General features: G+C 37.7%; 1 protein-coding gene and 1 long non-coding RNA gene across 2 annotated transcripts; both read left to right on the plus strand.

Annotated features, from left to right (window-relative positions):
* Nucleotides 1-561: 561 nt before the first annotated feature.
* LOC149451472 (uncharacterized) lies at nucleotides 562-6,871 on the plus strand. The gene is made up of 2 exons (XR_016315028.1): nucleotides 562-1,524; nucleotides 5,277-6,871. It is a non-coding gene; the product is annotated as an uncharacterized LOC149451472 (long non-coding RNA).
* On the plus strand, nucleotides 1,531-6,871 carry LOC149451473 (uncharacterized). Its single transcript, XM_089690650.1, has one exon. The coding sequence runs from the start codon at nucleotides 1,532-1,534 to the stop codon at nucleotides 4,670-4,672; it is 3,141 nt and encodes a 1,046-aa protein (XP_089546776.1). The 5' UTR covers nucleotide 1,531; the 3' UTR covers nucleotides 4,673-6,871.
* Nucleotides 6,872-10,522: the final 3,651 nt, after the last annotated feature.

Raw genomic sequence — 10,522 nt, forward strand, 5'->3', positions numbered from 1 at the left:
CCTTAGTAGCAGAGTTTGGCTGTTCCTTACCTAGTGTTAAGCCTGAAACACAGCTGTTTCTGTTTCAGAAACTGTGTTTCCACCTACCTGTCGTGAAACTGCAAAAGAGACGAATCTTTCTGTGGGAACGGTGAACACAATCATTCACAAATGTGCTAGGGTGGTTCAGGCGTACTGACAAATCTTTCTATGCCCAAGCTTTCCAGGCATTTGTTAAACACTGGGATAAGTGTGTAAATGTTGCAGGGGAATATGTTGAAAAATAAATGAAGTTTCCACTCCTTGAGATTTGTTATTTTATTATAAAAATTCAACCGTCCCAGTTTGAACTGAATGCCCCTTGTAATTAGCAACGCCACTCGTGGCCATTCCCATTATGACCAAACCACCATAACTGTGCTGAAGAAGACCATTTGGCTAAAAAATTGCTGTCCATGAGTAGGTAGTTGGAAGCTTCACCAAACATTTTTAAGGATAAGTTCACCTTTTAAAAATATAATAAATGCACATTTTTTGTTGTAGGTAAAAATATGTGCACTTATTTATTTATTTTTTGTTAGAAGCTTTCCTTAACCTAATACTTAATATCTTCTTATTAACAGTACTAACATAAGTATGAATGAGTTGGATCTTAATAGAATAATTGAGTTATTATATTTATATTTGTTCTAGATTGGGAAAAGTAAGTGATTAGACTTCATAGTTTGTGAATTTATATATGAACATATATCTTGGGTTTCCTTTACATTCAAGCCACATATGGTAGCAATTGGTCTACCATCCTCCCCCATCTATGTAAGAGATAAAGTTACACTCAGACTTTGAGAGAAGTAGGCTGGAGGGTTTGTTATATATATATACATCTGTTTCCAATTATCTTTGTGGGACTACAAGTATATCAGCCCATTTTGAGGAAAAGGTGGGGGCTGGATTGCTTTCTAGAGCAGGACAAAGGTTTAAAGCTTACATTCTTTGGACAGCAAGGAAGGGAGCTGCTTGCTCATATCTACATACATTCATATTATACACACACAATTACATACAATTTTATTATTAAGAACTTAACTATACTTTTTGGACTTTATTTAAACATTCTGCATTCCAATATTTTATTTCTAATTTTATGCAACGTTATTATTAAATCATCTTTTTGAGTTTATACAAGAAATGGAAGGACTTTCTATCTGAACATTTCTCATCAATACAAGTTAAGAAAATATCGAGACAATACGATATTTTACAGTGGCGAGCCTCCAGTTCGATTAGTTTCCGACAATCGCTTATTTTTGACTTTTTTCTCTTTCATCTTGATGAGAGGGAAGTTGTTTGCAAATTCAGCAAACTATGAAATCAAGCTTTCAGGAGAAGTAAAGTCTGCAACAGATGAATCGTCGGCATAATCGAGAACCTAAATGCAGAATTGGTGAGAATTTTGCGCAATTGCAAGCAACGCTGTTCCTTGGTGATGTCAGTTCCCGCCAAGAGAGAAAAGACGCGTTATGTAAAGAAAGACCTTCTTAATCGGTAAGTAATGGATTTTATTGATGAATTATCTAGAGAGAGTAAGTTAGAATTCAAGAATCTGTCTACATTTGTTAAAGATAATGAACTTTGGCGGTACATGTATAATGAGTGCTTACAGGCTAATAGTAAGATAGAAAAATCTAAGTTTTCCTTTAAGAAACTGAGCAAACAAATTAGAAATGTAATGAAGTTAGTTAATGTTTTTAACGCCATGATTTTTGATGTTCCTAAGACTGCTACATGTATAATGAAGCAAGATCAGAGCAGTGTATGTGCTAATTGCCAGATTTTGACTGAGCAAATAGATGATCTGCAAAGTGCAATTCAAACAAAAGACATTCAGTTATCTGACCTGCAGAATGATGTAAAAAGAATTTGTGTGACTACTAAGGCAGAGAAACAAAAATCTTTTGTACCAGAGATCCAGTCTATGGAAGGAGATCCTACCAATCAGGAAGAAATGTGTAAGAGAAAATTAAGGGATAAAGCTGCAAAACTTAATCTTAAAATCCTTGATCAGCTCATGAAAATTTTGAAGGATATGCCAGCCTATGATATGGATGCCGATGCTTTCTATAACATGGAGGTTTATGAAAATTTTTGTAATAATTTTTGTTTAAATCAGGAGCAAAGAAATTTTCTATTCTGTTTATGGCTCCCCAGTGTTATGGCATGTAGATTAATCAAAACGCCATATATTGAGGATGATGAGGAAATGCATAGCAATGCATCAGACCGACTACGTCAATTATTGAAATTTACTACTGGAGAGGAAACTCCTTCTTTGGAAATCTTAGACTCCTTAAGAGCTACGATTAATGATGATCCTTTTGAATTTAAAAATAGATTTTCTAAAGTATACAAAATGATATTTAATTTAGACAATGAGACTCCTTCTATGGTAAATGCTTTTGTTAAAAAATTCAAGTATCTTGATCCAGCATCTGTTATTATTGCTACTGGAAAAAAGGATTTAGATCAAGCAGCCAAAGTTATAGATACATTTAGAAGGCTTAAATTAAACAATCAGAAGAAGGAAAGTTTAATTGTTCAAAATGGAGAAGAGAGAGAGACCATGTGCTTAGCCACACCCAGTTATGATGATGAATACGTCACAGGCAGGACAAGAGTCTCAGAGCAGACAGGAAATACTATTTGTTTCTATTGTAAACGATTTGGTCATTTGAAAAGAGATTGTATTCATTATAAATTAGATTTACAAAGAAAAGCTTTGGAATTAGAAGACCAAAATATAATTTCTGAACAATCTGCTCCTCCATGTTCCAACAATAGTCTGTCTGAGTTGCCTTATGCCTCAGAAGTTAAAAAGATCAGTTCACTGAGAGTTAACAACAGCTTAAACAATATGGTAAACAGTGCTGTTGTCATTAATAGGAATGGTTTACTGCCATTGCCGACATTTAAATCAGGATCAAATCGAGATTCTTCTTCTTTACTGTTGGAATATGTTGCTCCAAATTTATTGGATGAAAGTGGAAGGCCCAAATCAACATTAATTGATTCTTCCATGTACTGTAATGTTGGAAGTATTTGTACAGCAACTGCTGACACGTCTTCAGATCATAAATGGCCACATACAGGAACCAATCTTGAATTGGAACAATTGGTTATATCACATACAGATCTTTGGAGTCGAAGTAAAAATGATGTAGGTTTGTTTAAGGATTTTGAAGTTGACATTGAAGGTAGAGACCCTAAGCCTCAACCTCAATACAAATTGCCATTAGAATCAATTAATCCAATCTCTTCCATTGTAGATGAGTTTTTACAGCAAGGAATTTTAAAGAAAGTACAATCAGTGGTGAATAATTGTATTTGGCCTATCAAAGCTGATAATTCATATTCTTTATCAGTTGACTTCAGGACATTGAACAAATGCATCACAAATAACAGATCTATTGTTCCTGATTGTAACATAATGTCACATCTGGATGCCAAGGCCAAAATATTCTCAGTACTTGAAATTGCCAATAGCCATTTGTCAGTACCCTTAACTAAGAGTTGTCAATATAAACTTGCCTTTAGCTTCAACAAAGAAACTTATACATTCACAAGATTAGCCCCAGGCTTAGATTTAAGTGATGGGATTGTTCATGAGTATTTGGGAAAAATATTATCTAAATTCTCTAGGCCAGAATGTATTGTCCAGCATGTAGACAAGCTTCTCTTGTCTACACAAAATATAACTGAACATATCACTCTTTTGTCTGAAATATTTACGTTGTTACAAACAGCAGGATTGAAATTGAATACAGAGAAAGTTCAGTTGATGAAAAGACAGGTGGAATTCCTTCATATGCAAATTAGTCATGGACAGAGACAGATGTTGCAAGAAAAAGTTAAAACTATTTCTGCTTATCCAATTCCAACAAATCGCAAGGCTTTGCATCAGTTTTTGAGCGAAGTAAATCATTGTAAAGATTTTATACCCAATTTTGCAGAAAAGTCTAGATCATTATTTGATCGTTTGAGACAAAAAGCTGGTGTGTTTGATCAATGGAATCAAACTGAGAAAGAAGCTTTTGAACTATTGAAATGGGATTTGCAGAATGCTACTACATTAAGTACTGTTGAGTTTTGTAGTAAAGTTCCTTTTGTTTTAGAAACCAATGTTTCCAATAATGCAATCTCAGCAACTTTGTCACAATTAAAAGACGGTAATCAGAAAATAATAGGTTTCTTCTCAAGAACTTTGACAAATATGGAGAAAAACTTTGATGCACATATGAAAAAATTGTTAAGTGTTTTCTTTGCAGTCAAAATAACTGAATACATTGTGAGATCAAGTAAGATCATATTACAGACACCTGATTCATCACTGAAACTCCTACAGGAAGATGGTTCAACAGACAATTATCGTGAAAAGTATCCTATATGGTACAAAACACTGTCATCCAAACACATACAGATAGAAGTAACAAAAAGACCTTTTCAGGAAAACATACCAACACATGTTTGTACAGCTGTAAGTGAGAAGTTTGTACCTCATGTTTTCAACATAGGAACTGAGAAAAGTTTGAAACCAGTATGTATTACTGCAGATCAGTCTTACACTACAAGAAGTGAGCCAATACAAAAAACAGCTACGCATATTTCCAATTTTATAGAGATAAGATCAAAGGCATAATCCTTTGTCATCTCTGGGTTGATACAAAACCTCTCTTTGGTTCTGAAACCAAGGTTTTGAATCATGACCAATAATGGAGATGTAGCGTCCTGTTATATTTATTTTTGTTTATTTCAGGTACTTATATAGCGTCGTCAATTTTACTATTTTATATGTAGTGCTTTTTACATATATAGTACATTCACATAAGTCCCTAACCCTCAAGAGGTGTATAATCTGAGGTCCCTAATTCACAGTCATACATACACATACTAGGGCCAATTTAGATAGGAGCCAATTCTCCTACCAACATGACTTTGGAGTGTGGAAGGAAACCGGAGTACCCGAAGGAAACTCACACAAGCACAGGGAGAACATGCAAACTCCAGGCAGATGATGCCATGGTTGGGATTTGCATCAGCAACCCTAGTACTGTCAGGCAGAAGTGCTGCATTCTAAAAAGAACACTACAAGTCAATAAGAAGTGTTATAATCAAAATATGTCTTCCATGTCATAACTAGAAATGTTTGTGATTATGATATGTAATGTTAACAGATAAATGTAAGAGGATTAATCAATGTAAATTATCAATGCCAAAATAATGATACTGCATTTCTGTTACAGGAAATGACCTAAGAGTAACTGTTAAAGGAAGAAAGTTCCAATATTTCTAAACCTTTCAGATGATAATACATTTTCCAAGAAGGAAATTTATTCTGGAAGAAGCTTTGCAACAAGAATTTCATTCATCATTGTTTTTGTTGTTCTTTTTATGTTCAATAAAGTTATTTTAACTTTACAGAGTGCTAGAAGAAGACAAGACATCTCAAGGCATCTCATAGAGGAAGAACTTATAAAACAATTGACTTTTGACTACTGATGAAATAATTCATTCATCATCAGATATATTGGTTTTTTTTGTGTGTACATTTTATTTTGACATATGTTTACTATATCAAGATGAGATCAGTTTTCACATGAACATTTGCAATCACACACTATGTATTTTCAGAAGTGAAAGGGTTAAACTTTTGTTACAACAGAGTCACGCTAATTAATCAGAACATCTGTTGTTAATTAAGCTAGAGATACGTTTTTCTAAGGTACATATAAAGAAACATAGGCAAGCTTTACATTGTTATATGTATGTTTTAAAAAAAAAAAATCATTTGATATACATGTATGGATTGAAGCTACGGAACATATGTTATGTTTAAATGTTGATAAGGTAATTTGAACAATGTATGGATTATAGAATTGTGTGCTACACACATTTTGGAGGGAAAATATGAAACATCTATTTTTTAAGTGACATATTGTAAAGTATTGTACTATAATGTTACAGTTATACATTTATTAAGGGGATGAATTATTTGGTAAAAGGAAAATAATAAGGGTAAAAATATTTTTATGTGATACATAACAAAAGGTTTATCAAAGAATTTGTTTTCCCATTATAGAATCAAATTGAAGATAAGTTCAGATCAATTATTTTAAGATCCAAAAACGCATGAATGGATACGAAAGTGACGAGAATGTGTATAAATGGATTAAGATAAGGAAAATGATTAAGATTCGATAAAATCGATCATTTTGAGAGGGAAATGTTAGAAGCTTTCCTTAACCTAATACTTAATATCTTCTTATTAACAGTACTAACATAAGTATGAATGAGTTGGATCTTAATAGAATAATTGAGTTATTATATTTATATTTGTTCTAGATTGGGAAAAGTAAGTGATTAGACTTCATAGTTTGTGAATTTATATATGAACATATATCTTGGGTTTCCTTTACATTCAAGCCACATATGGTAGCAATTGGTCTACCATCCTCCCCCATCTATGTAAGAGATAAAGTTACACTCAGACTTTGAGAGAAGTAGGCTGGAGGGTTTGTTATATATATATACATCTGTTTCCAATTATCTTTGTGGGACTACAAGTATATCAGCCCATTTTGAGGAAAAGGTGGGGGCTGGATTGCTTTCTAGAGCAGGACAAAGGTTTAAAGCTTACATTCTTTGGACAGCAAGGAAGGGAGCTGCTTGCTCATATCTACATACATTCATATTATACACACACAATTACATACAATTTTATTATTAAGAACTTAACTATACTTTTTGGACTTTATTTAAACATTCTGCATTCCAATATTTTATTTCTAATTTTATGCAACGTTATTATTAAATCATCTTTTTGAGTTTATACAAGAAATGGAAGGACTTTCTATCTGAACATTTCTCATCAATACAAGTTAAGAAAATATCGAGACAATACGATATTTTACATTTTTCTTAACGGGAGCAGTGCAGGAGCTGGTGGCCATTTATAAATGTCCTCCCGCATTCCCTGCCTGTGCGCACTCCTTGGAAGCAGTGCCAAAGTTGGCCTGGTAGGGAAGTGGTCAAATAGTGACAACAGGTGAGACTTACCGTATTTTTCGCTCCATAAGACGCACCTGACCATAAGACGCACCTAGGTTTTAGAGGAGAAAAACAAGAAAAAAAATATTCTGAACCAATGGACTGCAGACACAGTACAGGGGATCACCAGAGACTGCGGACACAGTACTGGGGATGACCAGAGACTGCGGACACAGTACAGGAGATGACCAGAGACTGCGGACACAGTACTGGGGATGACCAGAGACTGCAGACATAGTAAAGGAGATGACCAGAGACTGAGGACATAGTACAGGGGATGACCAGAGACTGCGGAGACAGTACAGGGGATGACCAGAGACTGCGGACATAGGACAGGAGATGACCAGAGACTGCGAACATAGTACAGGGGATGACCAGAAACTGTGGACATAATACAGATGACAGAGACTGCGAACATAGTACAGGGGATGACCAGAGACTGCGGACATAGTACAGGGGATGACCAGAGACTGCGGACATAGTACAGGGGATGACCAGAGACTGCGGACATAGTACAGGGGATGACCAGAGACTGCGGACATAGTACAGGGGATGACCAGAGACTGCGGACATAGTACAGGGGATGACCAGAGACTGCAGACATAGGACAGGAGATGACCAGAGACTGCGGACATAGTACAGAGAATGACCAGAGACTGCGGACACAGTACAGGAGATAACCAGAGACTGCGGACACAGTACAGGAGATGACCAGAGACTGCGGACACAGTACAGGGAATGACCAGAGACTGCGGACACAGTACAGGGGATGACCAGAGACTGCGGACACAGTACAGGAGATGGCCAGAGACTGCGGACACAGCACAGGGAATGACCAGAGACTGTGGACACAGTACAGGGAATGACCAGAGACTGCAGACCCAGTACAGGGAATGACCAGAGACTGCAGACCCAGTACAGGGAATGACCAGAGACTGCAGACACAGTACAGGGAATGACCAGAGACTGTGGACATAGTACAGAAGACCAGAGACTGCAGACAGTGCAGGGAATGACCAGAGACTGCGGACACAGTACAGGGAATGACCAAAGACTGCAGACACAGTACAGGGAATGACCAGAGACTGCGGACACAGTACAGGGAATGACCAGAGACTGTGGACATAGTACAGAAGACCAGAGACTGCAGAAAGTGCAGGGGATGACCAGAGACTGCGGACCTTTGAGGAGGGAGGGGGAACGGGTACCTGAATTTGAGTTGTCCTTCCTTCTTCTTCCTGCGGTGGCTTCTGTGACAGCCGGGTGCCCACTGCGCATGCGAGAGAAGCACTGCGCTTTGTGAATGGCCCGGAGTCTTCTGGGACCTGCCATGTGTCCCAGAAGACACCGGACCATTCACAAAGCGCGGCGCTTCTTGCACATGCGCAGTGGGCACCCGGCTGTCACAGAAGCCGCCGCGGGAAGACTGCAGAGCTGGAGCGAGGAACAGCTAAGGTCCTGCAGGAGAGAAGAGCTAAGCGGCCGGCCCGATATTCTGACATGGTGGCGGCAGAAATACCAGACCGGCCGCTTTACATTCACTCCATAAGACGCACTGACATTTTCCCCCTTTTTTGGTGGGAAAAAAGTGGGTCTTATGGAGCGAAAAATACGGTACTAATACTTTCCGGGACAGGAAGCAACTAATCTCATAACAGTGCCCTTAGCGAAGGCTATTCATTCCCACCCCTCTATTACTGGTTTTACATTCCATCAACAGCCCCATATTTCTAATTTGTTTGCAGATAACGTCATACTACTCCTAACAAACCTTTAAGTCTTTAAAGTGTTACTAAACCCAGGACCCTGCATTCACTATATCTGGTCTCCCACAGTACACACAACATGGAAATGCAATTATTTTAGTAAATATAAACTGCTAAATACCTTTTCTTATCAGCAATTAGAGCAGTCTTGTGACTACTATCAGTGTCCAGCAAAGCCCTGATTAAAGCTTGTAGGAGGAGTTTCCTTTCTGTTCTAGGAGGATGCAGAACCCCTGACCTCAGTCTGGACAGTGCTGATTGGCTCTGTGTTGATAACATGCACTCTCCCAAGAAAAAAACCTCTCTAGCAATACACATCAAACTGAGCATGTGCAGTGTCTCCACATGATATGTCTTATCAGGAGATAAGAAAGGGACACTGCAAATGCCTTTGGTTCAGTCTGTCTTATCAGGAGATAAGAGGTGGTCGCTTGAAAAGGGGGAGGAACAGAGAAGAAAAGATCAAACAGACTTTTTACACAAGGCAGAGGATTAACCCCTTAGGTTCCACAGTGAGAATAACAAGCATGCTTTACTGCATTTACAGACTGATTTTACTGTTGTGGGTTTAGTAGCACTTTAATACAGAATCTGAGAGTTGATAAAACACCCAACGTCTGTTATCCCAACAGCTACCTTACTCCTGGGTAGAAACAGTCATTTCCTATCTAGACATTATTCTGATGCCCTCCACAGCCTCTCTAGCGGAAACAAATGCCAGACCTCTTATTACCAAATTAGAATCTGAACTTCGACACTTGTCCCAGCACAAACGATATTGATCGGATAGCCTGGCCTTCTCAAGATGTTAATCCTTCCACAGATCTTATACCTCTTTTTGAACATTGCCCATCTTACTGAAATCCTTTTATAGGATCTTGCATCCTAGACAGTTCTCCTTAAAAAAGTATCAGGCAAAACAAATGTGCAAGATGCTCTATTAAACAAAGGCAGGTACAAGGTACAAGGTTGGCTTGGTTGACATCACAGATTTTTGTATGAACACGCACCTTTGACCAGATAAAACATTGGTTTAATGACTCCATAGAGGCCGCTCGGGTAGACATAGAGACCATCATATCACATACGCGAAACCTTGGTCTCTTTTTATTAGCAGACATGTGGACAATCTCCCACTGCCGACTAACACCTCATTGATGACATGGAGATCCCTAATTCAATCTCTGGTGCACACCCTTCAGAGCCAATCCATTAGAATAACTTTCACAGTCCTAGAAATTCTCATACCACAGCTAACAATTGGAAATGAGAACCATCATGGTATAGAGAGGGTTGATGACCTCTTTAAAGCAAACGCACCCATAAAAGCATGGAGGATATAAAGAAGGAATACCATATGCTTGACACTGAATTGTTCTCATTACTTTGTGTACATCATTTTCTCAGATCATCCCTCTCTCCTTCCATCCATATTCACCTAAAGGTATGGCAGTTTTATAACCTAGTGCCCCATCTCACTAAAGGTATCTCTTATTTTTATAACCTTCAAAATAATTTGTTGTTCACGTAAGTGTCCTCTATCTGAAAATAGTAGGAAGACCTTCATTTATCCTTCATTACCTCCCAATGGTTAAATGCATTTTGTCACTCAAATACCATTTCACATTGTGTCAACTACTGGGAGCTTGCTCAGACAATAGTGACTCAGTGGGATC

This window comes from Staurois parvus, unplaced genomic scaffold, assembly GCF_062004578.1.
Source record: "Staurois parvus isolate SC_StPar_1 unplaced genomic scaffold, SC_StPar_1.0 ptg000538l, whole genome shotgun sequence".
In the NCBI taxonomy this organism is placed as follows: domain Eukaryota; kingdom Metazoa; phylum Chordata; class Amphibia; order Anura; family Ranidae; genus Staurois; species Staurois parvus.